At 37.5% G+C, this 19480-nt stretch overlaps 1 protein-coding gene across 4 annotated transcripts in view; it reads left to right on the top strand.

The window, feature by feature from the left end:
* The window catches only part of PTH (parathyroid hormone), a 134679-nt gene that overhangs the window by 16370 nt on the left and 98829 nt on the right, over positions 1–19480 (top strand). For all 4 annotated transcript variants that reach the window (XM_045038048.1, XM_045038047.1, XM_045038049.1 and 1 more), the window contains exon 2: positions 14691–14782. Coding sequence is in view for 2 of the 4 variants with exons in the window: in XM_045038049.1 (XP_044893984.1) it covers positions 14691–14782 (92 nt within the window). In the remaining 2 variants the exon portion in view is untranslated. The remainder of the gene's footprint in view (positions 1–14690; positions 14783–19480) is intronic.

The raw sequence follows: 19480 nt of genomic DNA, 5'->3' as shown, positions 1-19480 counted from the left end.
ACTGCATTTAGTTACCATGTTTTGCTTAATCCTCTCCAATCTTGCACAGTTTCTCAGTCTTTCCTTGTCCTTTGTGACACTGACATTTTTGAGGAGTACAGGTCAGATACTTTGTAGAATGTCCTTCAGTTTGGGTTTTTCTTATGATCACACCAGATTATTAAGTTTGGAGGAAGCTTACAACAAAGGTGAAGTGCTTTTTCTTCCCATCATATCAGGAGATATATGATACCAATGTAACTTATCACTGATAATGTTAACCTTACCCACTTGTTTAAGATGGTACTTGCCAGTTTTCTCCACTTGGAATTACTGTTTTTCTTTCCTCTATTCCGTGCTTTGGAAGCAAGTCACCAAGTCTAGCCCACACCCAAGGAAAGGGAGAATCAGCTCGACTTCCTGGAGAGGAGAGTAGCTACAAATATTGCCCTGAATTCTTCTGTAAAGAAAATTTGATTCTTCTCTGGCACTTACCTACCTACTTATTTATTCAATTGTTTATATTAGTATGGACTCATGGATATTTATTCTTTGGATTATAATAGAATACTATTATTACTTTGTGGAATTGTTCCAACTTGGGCCAAATTCTTCCAGATTTGAGAGCTCTTTCAGGTTACTTCCTGTGTCCTTTTGTTGGAGAATGTTATTTAGGAACCAAGATTTGGATGCTGGACGGGCTCATTGCTACTGAGTTGCCTCTGCTTCCAGGTCTACTCAATGAACAAAGCTAGCAAATAAGTGTGTGTTTGTTTACATACACACAGATATTAACCCATATAAACACATATCTATATTTGTTTCTGTATCTACCTGAATATATATTAAAATGAACATGAGTTCATACAGACATCTCCAGTTCTAATACAGCATTACAGAATTCATTCTAGCCTTCTCTCCTTGATTGTTTTTTCATTTCTTTCTTTAAAGTGAGAAATCTGGCTCCTGTTGTCTTTAATTTATTTATTTTATCCTAGTAGATAAATAAAGCAGTTTCAGAAATGCTGACCCTTACCAACTATAGTGTTTATATCTGTCCTTTTTGTCTTTAGCCTTAAAGTATCCAGTCCAAATATGGTTTTCCAAAGTTCCTTAGGTCAGCTTCTGTTTTCCCCACTTCCTTCAGGGAGGTTATATCATATATTTGTAATACACTCAGATTCATTTGTCACTGCATTCCATCCTGAGATCCTTGGATATCCTGTTGACTTTTTTTTTATTTGCATGTAAAAAAGTTCACTATTTGTGATGTATAATTTTGTGGGTTTTGACAAATGCATTAAGTCATAGGTCTACAACCATAGTATCATATAGAATAGTTCCATCATCCTAGAAACTCCCTTGTGCAGCCCCTTTGCAGTCTGAACTACTTTAAAATACTAAGTTTCTTCAATTGATTCATTCATTTAAAGGACACAGCTGTCCTTAGAGTGCTGGAGACATTTTGCTAGCTTCTCATATGTGCTGAGTTGCTAAGTTTAGGATTCAGAGGTCAGCATTCTTTCTGATCTCTAAGAATTTGGAAGGCTCCTCACTGCTGCTCACTCTGGCCATGTATTAACTAAATAGCTGATAAAAATGTAATGCCCCAAAACTTGCTTCCAAGAGACTTATTTTGGACTGTTCCATCTCTCTTGTAACATGAGTAAGATATGAAAAACCTTATTGGAAAGCAACGATATGTATCTAATCTATTACTTACAGTTGGTGAGGACTTTGTATTTATGTAACGAGCAACTCCCAGAGCAGTCGGTAAGGGTGCTGCTTGTTCGACACCAGAATCCTGCCTTCAAATTTCAAAAATGTTTCACTCAGTTTAGATATCTGTCTATAGGGACTCTGTACCTTTCTGGGTCAGCATCAGACCCTTTTAGACTTCTGAGAGTATGTGAGCTATGGATCTCTCCCCCAGAAAAATTCATGAACCCTCTCCCCTAACCTGAAGATAGGGGACCCGCTAGGGGTCCATGGATTCCAGACTAAGAATCTAGATCTGAACACTATAAGGCAAGTTGTTGAACATAACAAAGGATTTGTTGATAATAAATGAATGTATTCTACTATAGAATTAAATGTACACATATACATTGCGATGGTTAATTTTATGTGTCACCTTGGCTAGGCTGTAGTACATAATTGTTTGGTCAAAACACTAGTCTAGATGTTCTGTAAGGGTATTTTTTAGATATGATTAATATTTAATTTAGTAGACTTTGGATAAACCAGCTTACCATTGGGGAGCCTAGGTGGCTCAGTAGGTTAAGCATCCAACTTTTGGTTTCGGCTCAGGTCATGATCACACGGTTCATGGGATCGAGCCCATCATGCATCAGGCTCTCTCTCTCTCTGTCTCTCTGTCTCTCTCTCTCTGCCCCTCCCCAGCTTGAGCTTTCTCGCTCTCTCAAAATAAATGAATAAACAAACAAAAAAAACAGATTTACCCTCTAAAATGTGAGTGTGCCTCATCTAATCAGTTCAAGGTCTTAAGAGCAAAGACTAAGGTTTCCTAATGAAGAAGAAATTGTCCTCAAAACTGTAACATAGGAACTCTGCCTGAATTTCTAGCTTGCTGCCCTACAGAATTCTCAAAACTGCAACTCAAACTCTTACCTGAATTTCCAGTCTGCCAGCCTACCTTACAGATTTCAGACTTGCCAGCCTACCCTCACTCGCAATTTTATGAGACAGTTCCTTACAAACACATACACAACAGACAGACATAAAACTCCAATGGGTTCTGTTCTCTGGAGAACTGTGGTTAATATATACATCAAAGTATAACAAATACGCAGTGAATTTCCACAGAAATATCCAGTTCCCTTCTCACTATGAGAAATGGTAAAAACTCTTAGTGTTTACATATTGCTTCTCTTTTGATCCAGTTCCAATTCCTCTTGTCTTTGCAAGTCCTGTAGATTTTCTATGCTATATCTCATGCTGTTCTTATTCTATGTCATTTTGCACTTGGATGTCCCATTGCTGCTATAACAATTAATGACAAACTTTGTGGCTTCAATGATAAATAAACACAAATTTATTATTTTACAGTTCTGGAGATTGAGTCAAATTGGGTGTCAGCAGGGATATGTTGCTTTTGGAGGCTTAAGGGAGAAGATCCACTTCCTTGCCTTTTCTGGTTTTGAGAGGCCACTAGCTTTTGTTGGTTAATGGTCCCATCACATCACTTCACCTTCTGCTTCTGTCATCACATTTCTTACTTTGACTCTGACCTTTCCTACCTCCGTTTTATAAGAACCTTTGTGATTACATTGGGCTTTCCAGGATAATCCAAAATAATCTCCCCATATAATGACAATCTGACTTAATCATATCCAAAAGCAAAACAAAACAAACAAAAAAAGAAACCTTTTTGCATGTAAGTAACATTCACAGGTTCCAAGGATTAGGAAATGGATATTTTTGAGATAATCTACCATAGATGTCTTTTTTATTCCTAATTTATTTTGTATTTTATGTACTCCTTATTTTTATTCATAAAGTTATTGACAAAGTTCACTTTAAGGACTACTTTGATTAGTTTATTTTTCATAAGTTTATTCTTCTAATTCTCTGTAAAAGTATTTTTCACTTGTTAAACCCCAATTGTTCTCTCTTTTTCTGACTGCATAACTCCGAAGCATTTCTCTGTATACAGCTGAGACCTTTTACTTCTCTCTGAGTTCTATTTTGTCCTTTGTATGGCAAAGGAAGGACAGTCTAACAATTCTTTTGGTAAGAAAAATAAATTATTGATTAGTATTCTAACTGCAAATCAGTTTCCTCTCACTAGATAATGGTGTATGGATAGGTAGTATGTATACTCAATTGATATTCTCCCCTTCATCTATACCCATAGAACCCTGATTTTGGTTTGGATGGCAATGTGCCAAGCCCCAGAGAATGAGATGAATTATGACTTGCTCATACCAGGATTTTTCAACTTCAGCATTATTGATGTTTGGGGCCAGGTACCTGTTTGTTGTGAGGGGTTGTTCTGTGCCTCGTAGAATGGTTAGCAACATCCCTGATCTCTACCCACTAGACACCAGTAACATCTCTCACAAGTTTCAACAGCCAAAACTATTTCTAGAGATTGCCAGAAAGCAAAAATCACCTTCAGTTGAGAATTGCTGTCTTAAGACCAATCATGACAATCCAGTTCTTTATCAGGGACTTATTTAGGGAAGGCACACGATCTATTTCTGGCAAAATGGAAGAAGTCTGTGTAAGTGTTGTGGCATAAAGAAGAAAAGTTCTGAGGAAGATTTTCCTTTCTGAAAAAAGAGAGCTAAAAAAATAACAAGGTCCTCAGAGTCCTTTCCCCCACCTTGCAGCCTGGGACGCTGGTATGTATGGATTTGAACTTTGGAGCTGTGGCAGCCATCTTGTGATTTTGAGTACAGCAGAAGAGAAAGATGGGAAGAGCCTGCACCCTTGATGACATAAACTGTGGAGCCAGCCTTGGAACTGACTACCTCTAGATACTAGATAGAATGTCTTTGTTTTGTGCCAGTCCCAGACTGTCCGTAATCAGTGTTGTGGCTGGATGGGCCCTTGTGCTTTTTATTATGATTGCAAGATGGCTTTCAGCAATAATCATCAAGAAACTTTGTAAAAATGAAGGCTTAGCACCTACAGGACCTGTAAATTACATAGCACACATGGCACCACACACCAAGGTTGTAGGCAGATAGACTGAGTGCACACTGGCCTGGGGTTCTGCTTTATTGGAGTTGAGGGCCGGGGCCTAGGGTTTCGTGGGCTCACTATTAAATGGTGAATTTAAAACATAAGAGCAGGGATTTAAAGCATGGGAAGAGGAAAAACAAGTGGCCCAAAAGGTCAGTTATGGGAATCTACCAAGATTTTTGAAACAAAGGCGCCTTGGTATAGGGAAGGAGCCTGGTGGTTTCTGTATTTGTGTGTCTGACCTGTGTTTGAGATAGTTTGAAGTGGGTGTCTCTTTGTAATGGATGTCTCAGCAGTCAAAGCTTAAGTCAGGCACTTGCATTACAAAAAAGGGGGGGATATCAGGGGGCTTCACTACAGTTTTTGTTTGAAACATTTTTAGAGATTTTGTTATTTGTGACCAAAAGCATCCTAACTGATAGAATTAAAATATGGTAGAAATAGAAAAACACATTAAACATTCTCCCCCTTTCCTAGCAACATACTGGAATGGTGAAAGTTTAGAGGGATGGGGGAATGTTTAAGAAGAAACATCTATAACTGTTTAAAGTACTATGCATGTTAGGTACTAAGGAACAGAATAAAAATTTTCACGATATTTTACACCTAAAGAAAATCTACTAAGAATATTAATTTAATAAAGCAAAAGCCTGGACACGATATAAAATGACCATAGGAGACAGAAAAAGGAGATTTCAGAGTTAAGAAGACAGTATAAGGACGAAAATAACACCAACTTTCACCTAACAAATTAGTATAAAATATCAAGAAACAACAGGCGCAACTGAAATGAGATTTCTAACGCAAGAGAAGGCCTAATTAATCACTACAATGGAAGAGGAAAAGAAAACAAATGTTAAAGCATTGTAGAGAACCTTGTCCAATTAATATCCCTAAAAGAGTGAGCCTAAAATGTGCAGCAGGGGGGAAAAAAAGGCATTAAAAGAAACTAGATCTGCAAACTAAAAGGCCCATCTTGTTTCTGAAAAAAAGCAAAATGAGTGATTGAACTGAGATGAAACATGTCAAATTCGGTTAAATTTCAAGGATTAAACAGTGTTCTTCAGGCATCCACACAGAAAAAGAAGGTGATCTGTAATGGGAAATTTGGATTATGCTTTGATTCTTTCACAGCAATATTCAGTGCCAGAAGATAGAGCAACACCTAGAAAGTTGAAATAGAAGACAAGAATACTACACAGGCAAGTTGTTTGCATATAAGGAAGCATGTTTATACTCCTAAGCATAAAGAAACTTAGAAATCCCTGTATCCAGGAGTCCTAGAAAAAAATTACTTTCAATAAAATCCATATATCCATGAAACTTAAGTATAGAGAAGGTAAGATAAAAGGACTGGAGATAAACAATGAGTACATTTAAATACATAAATAGCTGCGATATCAAACATAATCTAAAATGGTGTTCACCAAATAGTTTGATGTTTATTTCTAGGTGATAGGATTTTATTTTTTTTATTTATTGATATGTTGCTCTGTTGCTTGAATGCTTTTCAAAGAATATGCTATATTTGCATTTTACAAACACTAAATTAGTCTAAAAATAAATTTATGATATGGCTTACGTAGATTACCTCTAGAAAATTCAGGTATGGGTAAACGTTACCTGGGACAAAATGTGTTGGCTTGATTTTTATCTCTTAAATATTTGTTACCTTATTCATTAGAATCCATCTTTGTATATAGTATTTTGTATTATAACCCAGAAGGGTAGAATTATTTAGCACAAAGCAGTCTTTCATTTTCTTGGCCTTAGTTCTATTGCTAAGGGTTTTACCAAACTCTCTAAAGAAATAGAAGAGGAAGGAACACTTCCCAACTCATTCTGTGAGGCCAGTATCAGCCTAATATCAAAACCAAAGACATCACAAGGAAAAAATGAAAGAACAGACCAATATCCCTCATGAATATAGCAAAAAAAAAAAATCCTCAGTAAAATACTAGCTGTATGTTTGTGAATTTGCAAGCACATCCAGTAGCGTATAAGATTATATTCCATGAGCAAGTGGGACCTATCCCAAGAATGCAAGGTTGGTTTAACATCTACAAATCAATGTAATACACCAAATTAATACAATAAAGTTAAAAAGAAAACACCCACATGATCATCTCAATATGTCTTTTTTTTTTAATTTTTTAAATGTTTATTTTCAAGAGAGAGACAGAGAGACAGAGTGTGAGCAGGGGAGGGGCAGAGAGAGAGAGGGAGACACAGAATCAGAAACAGGCTCCAGACTCTGAGCTGTCAGCACAGAGACCGACTCAGGGCTTGAACTCACGAACCGTGAGATCATGACCTGAGCTGAACTCAGAAGCTTAACCGACTGAGCCACTCACAACAAACTAAGATAGAAAGGAAATTTCCTCAATTTGATAAGACCACAGCCAATATCATACTTAATGGTGAAAGATTTAAAGCTTTCTCCTGAGATCAGGAATAATAAGATGTTTGCTCTTGCCACTTCTATTCAACATAGTGCTAGAGAGTCTAATCAGGGCAATTAAGCAAAAAATATAAATAAATGGCATCCAAATTGGAAAGGAAGAAGTAGTACTACTTATACTTTCAGGGAACATAATCCAGTATATAGAAAAAACCTAAGGAATCCATAAAACTAGAAATGAATTAATTCACTGAAGTTTCATCATGCCAAATCAATGCACAAATATCAGTTGTACTCTATATATCAGTTAAGTACAGTCAGAAAATTAAGAAAAAAAATCTGTGATAGCATCAAAAATACTTAGAAATAATTTTTTTAATTATTAAATTTTTGAAAGAACTTAAAGAAGACCTAATAAATGCAAAGATGTGTTCACAGATTGGAAAATTTAACATTGTTAGGATGGCAATACTCTTCAAATTGACCTACAGATTCAGTGCAATCCCTATCAAAATCCTAGGAGTTTTTCTTTTGCAGAAATTGACAAGTTAATCCTACAATTCTACATGGAATAGCAAGGGACCAAGAATAGCAAAAATAACTTTGAAAAAGGTCACAGTTGGAGGACAAACACTACAAAGCTTCAGTAATCAAGACAGTGTGATACTGGCATAAAGATAGCAATATGGGTTAATGAAACTGAATTGAGAGTCCAGAAATAAACCCTTATATATACAGTCATTTGATTTTCAACAAGGCTACCAAAACAAGTCAATGGGGAAAAAAATAATCTGTTTTTACAGATGATGCTGGGACAACTAGATATACACAAAAGAGTGTACATATCCTTACACAAAAGAGTGAATTTGGACCCCCACCTCACACCACATACAAAAGTTAATTCAAAATGAATCAAAGACATAAATGTAAAAGCTGAAACTATTAAACTCTTAGAAGACAACATGAGTGTAAGGTTTTATTATTTTGGATTAGCCAATGATTTCTTAGATACACCACCCAAAGCACAAGCAAACAAATAAAAAATAGATATATTGAACTTCATCAAAATTAAAAACATCTGTGCTTCATTGTCAAGAAAGTGAAATAACAAGCCAAATGGAAAAAATATTTGCAACTCATAGATAAGACACCAGTATTCAGAATACATAAATACAGAATATAGGTGGTTTTCTGCTCAGGTCATGACTTCGCGGTTTGTGGGTTCAAGCCCCACATCAGGCTCTGCACTGCCACTGGTTGGGATTCCCTCTCCCTCCCTCTCTGCCCCTCCTCTTCTTGCGCTCTCTCAAAATAAAAATAAAAAAAAAAGATAATCCAATTAAAATATGGGCATATAGACCTTTCTCCAGAGAAGTTACACAAATGGCCAGTAAGCACATGAAAAGATGCCCAACATCATCAGCCACTAGGGAAATGTAAATCTAAACCACAATGAAGGGTGCCTGGGTGGCTCAGTCAGTTAAGCATCTGACTTCGGCTTGGGTCATGATCTCACAGTTTGTGGGTTCAAGCCCTGCATGGGGCTCTGAGCTGACAGCTCGGAGCCTGGAGCCTGCTTCAGATTCTATGTTTCCCTCTCTCTCTGCTCCTCTCCTGCTCACAGTCTGTCTCTCTCTCTCTCTCTCAAAAATAAAATATGTGTTAAAAGAAAAAATTTTAAACCACAATGAGATACCATTTCACACTCACTAGAATGATTAAAATATAAATAAAAATAATGGACAAGTGTTGTTGAGGATGTAGAATGGAACCCTCATATTTTGTAGATGGTGCAGCCACTCTGGAAAACAGTGTGTCAGTTTCTCAAAATATTATCCATAGAAGTACCATTTGACACAGTAATTGTACACCATAGATACCAAATAGAATTGAAAATATGCTGATACAAAAATTTGTACATGATTTTTATAGCAGCAATGTTCATAATTGCCAAAAAATGGAAACAACCCAAATATCTATCAATTATGAGAAGATAAATTGTGATGTATCCATACAATGGCATATTATTTAGCCATAAAAGGAAGTAAGTACTGATACATGTTACAGTGTGGATGGACCCCAAAAAGATTATGCTAGGTAAAAGAAGCTAGACACACAATGTCACATACTATATGATTCCATTTGTGTGAAATGTCTAGAATAAGCAAATTCACAGAGATTGAAAGTTAAATTAGTAATTTTCAAGAGTTGAGAGAAGGGGAGAATGGGAAGTAACTGATGAAAATATTCTGTATTTCATAGTAATGATAGTTGTACAATTTTGTGACTATACAACAACCATTGAATTGTATTCCTTAAAAGGATGACTTTTATGGCATGTGAATTATATCTGTTTTTTTAAATATAATTTATTGTCAAATTGGTTTCCATACAACACCCAGTTCTCATCCCAACAAGTGCACTCCTCAATGCCCATCACCCACTTTCCCCTCTCCCCCCCCCCCCCATTAACCCTCAGTTTGTTCTCAGTATATAAGTCTCTTATGGTTTGCCTCTCTCTCTCTCTCTCTCTCTCTCTCTCTCTCTGTAACTTTTCTCCCCCTCCCCTCCCCCCATGGTCTTTTGTTAATTTTCTCAAGATCCACATATGAGTGAAAACATATGGTATCTGTCTTTCTGTGACTGACTCATTTCACTTAGCATAATACCCTCCAGTTCCATCCATGTTGCTGCAAATGGCCAGATTTCATTCTTTCTCATTGCCAAGTAGAATTCCATTGTATATATAAACCACATCTTCTTTATCCATTTGTCAGTTGGTGGACATTTAGGCTCTTTCCATAATTTAGCTATTGTTGAAAGTGCTGCTATAAACATTGGGGTACAAGTGCCCCTGTGCATCAGCACTCCTGTATCCCTTGGGTAAATTCCTAGCAGTGCTATTGCTGGGTCATAGGGTATTTCTATTTTTAATTTTTTGAGGAACCACCACACTGTTTTCCAGAGTGACTGCATTAGTTTGTATTCCCACCAACAGTGCAAGAGGGTTCCTGTATCTCCACATCCTCTCCAGCATCTGTTGTTTCCTGAGTTGTTAACTTTAGCCACTCTGACCAGTGTGAGGTGGTATCTCGTTGTGGTTTTGATTTGTATTTACCCGATGAGGAGTGATGTTGAGTATCTTTTCATCTGTCTGTTGGCCATCTGGATGTCTTCTTTGGAAAAGTGTCTATTCATGTCTTCTGCCCATTTCTTCACTGGATTATTTGTTTTTCGGGTGTGGAGTTTGGTGAATTCTTTATAGATTTTGGATACTAGCGCTTTATCCGGAATGTCATTTGCAAATATCTTTTCCCATTCCATCGGTTGCCTTTTAGTTTTGTTGATTGTTTCCTTTGCAGTGGAGCAGGAGGGCCCATGTATTGCCCCTGCTTGGGCTGATCTCTGAGCAATACCAGGCTAAGACATTAACTGAGAAAGGAAATAGCTATAATATTATGACCCTTTTCCCTTTTGTTTTGGAAAACTGGAGCTGGTGTATTGAATTAAGAACATTCAGAAAATGACCTGCTGCATGAGGGGCACAATCCACCCACAGGCATCAGCACATAGCTCCTCAAGCATTGGAGTTCCAATTTTGGGCAAGTAAAATACCCCAGGGTTGTTTTCACTGAAGAAGCAGGTTTAGTACACTCACAAAAGAAGTAAAGCGCTAAGATTTGTTGCTTATAAATCCCAGAAATGGGAGTGGATGTGCAATGAGCTAGGGGAAGGGCAGTCCTCTGTGTCAGGTCATGAACGAGCAGGAAATAGAATAGGGTAGCATGCACCTATTACTCACTAATGTGGCTGGGGCAGAGGTCACCAACTTTTCACAGCCTTAATAAATGTGGTTATTTGTTTATTTCTAAGTGATGATTTATTTATTTATAGTGAGCATGAGTGACAGAGAGTGGCAGAGAGAAAGGGAAAGAGAGAATCCCAAGCAGGCTTCACACTCAGTGTGGAGCCCGACACAGGGCTTGATCCCACAACCCTGGGATCATGACCTGAGCTGAAACCAAGAGTTGGACACTCAACCAACTGAGCCACCCAGGCACCCCACTAGGTAGTTATTTTAAAAGGTGCTCTGGGGACGGCAAAATGGGAATTTATGGTGGGAATCCTAAACTCAAGTCCTTATCTAAATGTTCAGACTCAGTGTGAGTAAGGTCATTGTACCGTAAAATGCCTAGGTAGCAACTTAGAAAAACAAAAGTTATTGTTCTCATCACACCTTCCCATGTGGAAAAAGTCCCAAGAGAAAGCTGACAGAAAAGACCAAAGTATCCAGAAGAAAATACCCCCTGAAGAAGGAAGTTTGGAGTATTTCCAGAAGTTTTGATAATTTCTATAGGATACAGACAAAGGAAAATACAGAAAAGCACTGTCTTCCTCAGCAATATGCCTCAGCTGTGTTGGTTGCAAGGAACAGAGAATCATTCAAAAATAACATTTATGGGGTAGCTGGGGTAAAAGGAATAAAAGACAGGGAATAAAAGGAATAAAAGGAATAAAAGACAGGAATAAAAGACAGGGATCTCAGACATGTGGGAAGGTCTGTGGGAACCCCTGGAAGGAAAAAAAGCCATGTTGTTGGGCAGCAGACAGTTCTTGTTTGGGCTTCCCGATATTCATCGTTTCAACCTTCTTTGTGGCCCAATTACCTTTTGCCCCTATCACCTCTTCCACTTAACTTGATAGAACCATTATGTGGGACTTGGCTTGTGACACAAGCTAGGAGGGCAGGCCTTTGACCCAAGCTAAACTAGGGCATTGTATATTCCCCTCCACCCTGGAATGTGAATCTCTAACACAGGAGAAAGCACACTAAAGCTATCAATGATCAAGTTTCACTCTGTCTGTACTACACATTCTGACCAGACCTTTCTTGATACTGAGGCTGCTGTTGTCTCCAGGGATGTCTTGGTTCTCAGGCATGACTCGCCCACCTCTAGTCAGTTGGATTCTAATCCCAATGCCTTTTGAATAAATTCTTTTCTGCTAAGGTTGGACCTATTTTCTGCAGCTTGCCACAGAAAGATTCACTCATGAGTAGCAGAAGCCATGGTAGGGCTGCGTTCTATAGGGCCAGATGGTCCAAAATAGCTCTAGGGCCTTCAGGAGTAGAAATTCAACAATTATCTGTCTAATGTGACATGACCGACTACTCTCTGCCTATCGGCTACTCTGTGGATCTCTTTCTCTCTCTACTATCCATTGATCTCCTCACTCTTTATCTTTTTTCCAGCTTGCATTTTCAGATTACTCAAAATTTCATTTGTTCTCTTCAACATATTCTTGGCCCACATAGCAGAAGAAAATCTTTCCTCTACCCTCTTATGTTCTGTAGCTGGACCTGAGAATTAAACTGACATAAGAGGGAGGGAACCACAGGAGACTCTTAAATACAGAGAACAAACTGAGGGGGAATCAGAGGGTGGGGAAGAGGTGAAAATGAGTGATGGACATTCAGGAGGGTTGAGTACTGGGTAAGTTTCATGTAAGCCAATTTAACAATAAATTGTATAAAAAATAAAAAAAAATTTTCTAGAACACCTCAAAAATTAATTAATTAATTAATTAATTAATCAACTGGCATAAGATCAAACAGGAGAAAAGTAAAAAGTTTTCATTTAATATTTTTACATGCACTTGGAGCCTTTATAGGAAAACCGAAGACTGAAATAGTGGTTTAGTACCAAGAGCTCATATACTTTAAAAAACAAACAAAGAATTATAAATTTGTGACGTGACAAGACAAAGAAGAGTTTACTCTTTCAGGAGTGGTAGTTTGCAAGGAAGTGACTAGGATATACAGGGAAACTAATAGAAGCTAAGGGTTATTTCAGTAGGTTTGTTTGTACATATCCATCTTGACATTGACTCCAATGATGGTGATGGTGACACTCTTCTTCTCTTCCTAGTAAAGTACCTTTCTAAAGAGAAAATTTCTGATCTGCTTTTAGGTAGGAAGGGGGAGATCAGAGAGCCTTTCCTTAATCTGTTGTTTCTCAGCTGCCTTCAGCTCAAAATCATCAGTACACAAAAAGTGGCATATTTTGGGTTGGCATGTTCTTATCCTCTCAGAGATCAGAATTTTGAGCATCTGCTCTCATCTTTAACTTGCTGAATCTCTCTCTCTCTCTCTCTCTCTCTCTCTCTCTCTTTTTAAAATGTTTATTTATTTATTTAGTTATTTAGTTAGTTAGTTAGTTTCAGAGAGAGGGGTGCTCAGGGGAGGGGCACAGAGAGACAGAAAGGGAGACACAGATTCCGAAGCAGGCTCCAGGATCTGAGCTGTCAGCACAGAGCCCGACATGGGGCTCAAACTCACAAACCGTGAGATCATGACCTGAACCAAAGTAGGACACTCAACCGCCTGAGCCACACAGGTGCCTCAACTTGCTGAATCTTTCAAATATTCTGCCATTAAACTCCTGTGACTATGAATCTGTTTGCCACAGCTCATTACCTAATAATCTAAAGTGCCACATGGACCCAGGACTAGGGTGAAGCAAGCAAAGTGCCCAGGTGTAAAATTCCAGAAGATTTTCAACTCTATGTACCAACCGTGCACTTGCACAACCCTGAGAGGGAGCACCTCCTGAAATGTTGCATCCTGGGTGCCTTGCTTGCTTTACCTTAGTGCTGGCCCTGCACTTCCTTGGTACAGTGTTTAGAAGCTGTGAGTTATCCTACCCCCCAGGTAAGGGCAGCCCAATTCTTTGTTAGAGTATGCTTGAACAAATTTCTCCTCCCTAGGCTTCCATTCGTCAATTTCCATTCGTCTGCTTCCAAAAGCAAGCTGTATTTCCATCCTGGATGGCAGGAAGTGCTTGCAATATATAAAGTAAAACTTTAACTGCACTCATTTTTTTATAAGATTCAATCTTCAGTAAGCAAACTCTTACTTCAGGTAAGGTAAAGCATTTCATGCTATTTCACTGCACAGGACATGAGCCAGCCTATGTGTTGGTGGTTTTTCAATCAGGGGCATGACTGGCCTCAGTTAGCAGAGAATATGGGGAGAGGTGGTCACATGATACAAAACAGGGTTACTCGATCCACATGGGCCATTGATAGGGCTGGGAACATGGCACATATGTTAAATGCTCTCTCTTGTATCCAACATCGTTACATGTAAGTCACAGCCACAACAAGGAGCTTGGTGGAACAGACACAGAGAATGACACAGTGTGCTAAGAGTTGTTGTAAAACCTCTCCCTGCCCCTCCATAAACAGTGGTGCAGGCAGCAACCCAAGTTCCTCACTGGGGTTTTTCCTTCTCCAGGGTAGCACCGTGTGTGTGCCATAGGCTGTACTGTAGGAGGAGTGAGTGTCCAAAGAGCAGAACAGAGCAGGTGAAAGAGGGAGTTCACTAAATCATGAGGGAGTGTAGAGGTGTTTGGTCATTTGGCAGGAGTGAGGTGACTGGTTCTCCAGCGCTAGCAATATAGCCCTTCATCTGGTCCTTTGAGTTTCCTTTGTGCCTGCAAAGAAGAAAGGGGGACAAGCTGTTCTATGGATGCATCTGGCTTAGAACCAGATTTAGCAGGACTTTATTTTACAATTTATTTTACTTTGTTTTGTTTTTAAGCTTGAACAGATGACGACGGACAAGAGCCAGAGGATGGACTTTGCAATCCTCTCCTTTTACCTCCACCTCCAGGAAGATTTTTCGTTTGTGGGGTTTGTTTTCTCTTTTTCAGTCCTTGTCTAATTATTATATGTCTGAAGTACCCTTCTCTGAAATAGTGGCTTCCTAATCTGGCTTCAACTCCGTTTTTGAGAAACAAATCTCACTTTTTAGAAAGACCTTTAGAAACTTTCTAATTTTATCTTGAGAGTAGGGTGGAGGGAGCTTGTGCCTTATATTGCCATAGATATTGTGAGGACTTGTGAAGACTACTAAATCTGGGGATTTTACTAAAATCTGGGGATCTCCTCTCCAACTCACTTTACTTCATAGTATAGAACTTGGTAAGCCTGATACTTCTGCTCAAAACATAAGTTGAAAACCAGATCCACAAGTCAAATTTTATCACATTGCTTATATTTAAGACTTGGATTCTGATGGGAGCATGGAACGAGAAAACCCACCATTCATTGAATATAAACTGTGTTCTAGGCACTAACACGTGTTACCCAATCCACACAAAGCTCATTGTAGTAAATGCGATTGTTTCTATAGATGAGAAAAAAATGAAATTCAGAGAAGTTGAGTAACTTATTTCCTAAACCTGAGGTCACCCAATGGGTAGGAGGCAAAGTAAAATTCAAATTCTGATCCATTTTGCTCTTAACTGTATTTTTCTTTTGCATCCCTTCAGATGATGACTAGAATATAGTTGTACATTGCTTATAAAAATTTTTTTGCCCTTATGTTCATACTCCTTTTGTTAAATGCTTGAAGAACTCCAGTTATATGTTAAAGCCTCTTTGTATTTCTGCCATTTCACAAATATTTGTGCCTTTCTTTCCTTAAGAAATGACTTTCTTGGGATGTAGTCTATATATATATATACAATGTAGTATTACTCAGCAATCAAAAAGAATGAAATATTTCCATTTGCAACTATGTGGATGGAGCTAGAGGGTATTATTCTAAGTGAAATTAACCAGTCAGAGAAAGACAAATATCATATGACTTCACTCATATGAGGAATTTAAGATAGAAAACAGATGAACATAAGGGAAGGGAAGCAAAAACAATATAAAAACAAGGAGAGGGACAAAGCATAAGAGACTCTTAAATACAGAGAACAAACTGAGGGTTGCTGGAGGGGTTGTGGGTGGGGGTATGGGCTAAATGGGTAAGGGACATTGGGAGGACACTTGTTGGGATGAACACTGAGTATTATACATAGGGGATGAATCACTGGAATCTACTCCTGAAATCATTATAGCACTAAATGCTAACTTGGATGTAAATTAAAAAATAAATACATTTTTTAAAAAAATTTTAATGACTTTCTTTGATGATACCACTATGCCATTTTTTGACATGTTAAAAATTTAAGTGGGAGATTTAACTCAATTTCTCCAGCACTACAATGCCTTTGGTTAAACATCCTACTACAAAAATTTCTGTCTGATTATCTTCTAGGGTAACACATATAGAGTTGGGGTTCCCTTGTCGATTCTTCTTTTTCACCATTTATTGGAGTCCACCAAGGTTTAATGCTCAGCCCTCTTTTCTATCTACCTTCTTTCCCCAGATTATCTCAGCCAGTCTCATTATTTTAAATGGCATTTATATGTCGATGACCCCCCAAATTCTTATCTCTAGTCCTCACCTCTACCCCACTCACAAGTCAATAACTTTTCCAACCCCTTCTTTGTAACTCCACTTGGAGAGTATAAACTTTAGTTTTGAATAGTGTCTTTCTTTCCCAAACCTGCTTCCCATGTATCTTATAAATGGAAACTCCATTCTGTCAGTTGCTCAGACCAAAATAACCTGTATTAGTTTCCTATTGCTGCTTAACAAATTACCACAGTGGCTTAAAACAACAATTTATTCTCTTATAGTTCTGGAAGTCAAAATTCTAAAATCAATGTGCTCCTTCTGAAGGTTTCTTGTATTCTTGTATTTGTTAGCCTCTAGAAGCTGCCTACATTTCTTGCCTTTTGGTCCATTTCTTGCAACACACTAACACCTTGCTTCCACTGTCCTATTTCCTCCTACTCCTCCTCCTACTTTCTGATCTCCTGCCTCCTCTTTATAAGGATCTCGTGATTCTATCAGACCCACTCAGATAATACAAAGTAATCTCCCCATTTCAAAGTCTCCAATCACATCTGCTGAGTTCCTTTTGCAATATAAGGTAACATTCACTGGCTCCTGGGGGACTACTATTCAGCTGACTACAATCTTTTCCTCACATTGTTCACAGAAATAATTTTTTATGGATTACAGACCCATGTGTTTAAAAAAAGAAAACAACACACATTATCATTCAAATAGTAAAAGAAAATTTAAGGGAATATATTTATAACCCTTTAAATAGAAAGTCTTTAAATGAGTTTCAAAATCAGAGTGAATCAGTGAAAAGAGCAAAGTACAAAAATCCAAAATTCTGTCCCTCCACAAAAGCAGTAAGTAAAGTAGCAAAAACTATCAAAACCAACTTTTTCAGAACCCCAGAAACTAATTAAAAGTTTACAGCAACCAGGAAAATGATTAATTAAGGCTAAATAAATAAATAAAACAGCCAAATCTTAGTAAGAGAGCTCTGTGGCATTTTAACTTACTTCCTCCCCATGCTTCATTCCCTACTGCCTGGTTTAGCAACACCCTTCAAGACAACAGCTTCCATTTTGGGTATAGGTTTCTAGTACTAGAGGGAGCAAAACAAACTTCATTCTCAAAGAACTGTGGTGGTTTATTTTGATTTGTCTGATGGTTCCCTGGAAGACCAAACCAAAGGACTTGCCTTAGTTTCACTCAACTTAGCTCTCTCCAAAGTCTGAAGCAGCTACCTGGGGGAGTGCTTATCAAATATATTGAAAGGCAAATGTATTCGTTGCTAATGCCTGGGGTAAAAGATAACAACTGGGGCAAGCAATAGAAAAAATATAAAAGCTTGCGATGAAAGTATGAGAAATGAGATGTTTTGGAGAATAAGACCTTTGGAAAGCTTCCACATATTCCTAAGGCTCTAAAAGGCTGGGTGCATATCCAAGGCTAGTGTATTCTCAGAAAAGACCTGAGAAGACACTGAACTTCCACCTCTAGCTGGCCTTCAGGTTCTGCTCAAGCAGTAAGGAAGGCTCAGGAAGAGTTGTTGATGGAGTATTGAAGATGTGTCACAACATGTACAGAGAGACTCCTGGCAAATTGGAAGGTTTTCTGTTATCATTGTTCCAGGCATTAAAGAAATCTCTGTCAAATCATTAGCTGACCACTAAACTAATGGAAAAGATACTACAGTGCCCCTAAACAACAACAACAACAAGAGTTTACAAAACTAGTTGAGAAAACTCAATAAACAAACAACTACAGCAAATCCTAGGGAGGGAAGAATGTAATTTCTGGAGTTCCTGCATTGTAATGTTCAAAATGTTCTTTGTACAAGGAAGTAAAGGAAACCAGGAGAATAAAGTTTCATCAAATAGATAATATCAATGAAGAGATACAAAATGTAAAAAAGAAACCAAATAAAAAGTCTAGATTTGAAAAATGCAATAATTGAAATTAAAAATATATACTTAAGGGGTTCAACAGTATATTTAAACAGCCAGAAGAAAGAAGCTGTGAACTTGAGGTCATTTGAGATTACCCACTCTGAGGAGCACAAAGAAAGAATGAAGAAAAATGATTAGTCTCAGAGACTTGTGAGTATACCAACATACATCTAACGGGAATCTCAAAAGAAAAGAAGAGAAAGAAACAGAAAGAATGTTTGAAGAAATAATGGATATAACCTCCCAGATTTTATAGAAGATATGAGTCTTCATATCCAAGAAGCTCAATGAACTTCAAGTAGGATAAACTCAAAGAGATATGCATTAAGACACATTATAATCAAATTGTCAAAAACCAGACAGCGGAAATCATGAAAACAGCAAAAAAAAGTGACTTGTCATGAACAAGAGATCATGCTCCAGCAATAAACAATCTGAAAATGAAATTAATAAAACAATTCTATTCATAATATTAAAAATAATAAAATATTTAGGAATAAACTTAACTGAGAAAGTGCAAGACTCATATACTGAAAATGATAAAATACTACTGAAAGAAATTAAAGAAAACCTGAATAAATGGAAAGCATTCTGTGTTCACGGATTAAAACTTAATATTGTTAAGATTTAATGCCCAAGTTTACAGATTCAATGCCATTTGTATCAAGATTTCAACTGCCTATTTTCAGAAATGGAAAAGATGATTCTAAAATTCATATGGAATAGCAAGGGACCCAGAAGAGACAATACAATCCTGGAAAAGAACAAAGGTGGAAGATTTATAATTTATAATTATAAATTTATAAATTATAAATTATGTTAATAAGATTAACAGCTAATTTCTTATCAGAAACTATGCATAGAGGCCAGAGTGCAGGATTACATATTAAAAATGTTAAAAGAAAACAAATTAGCAACTAAGAATTCTACATCTGGCAAAATAATCCTTTATAAATGAAGGAGAGATGTTTACTGAAGCATTATTTAAAATAGTCAGGATGTGGAAGAAACCTAAATATCCATTAACAGATGAATGGATAAGATAAATACATTACATACATACAATGGAATATTATTCAGTCTTTAAAAAGAAGGAAATTCTGTTACATACTACAATATGGATGGAACTTGAAGACATTACGTAAACTACAATAAGCTAAGCACAAAAGGACAAATACTGCATGATTCCACTTATACATA

This window comes from Felis catus, chromosome D1 (genome assembly GCF_018350175.1).
Source record: "Felis catus isolate Fca126 chromosome D1, F.catus_Fca126_mat1.0, whole genome shotgun sequence".
NCBI classification, from domain to species: Eukaryota; Metazoa; Chordata; class Mammalia; order Carnivora; family Felidae; genus Felis; species Felis catus.
The sequence above is the reverse complement of the archived record's forward strand: the minus strand, read 5'-3'. Positions and strand labels throughout refer to the sequence as shown.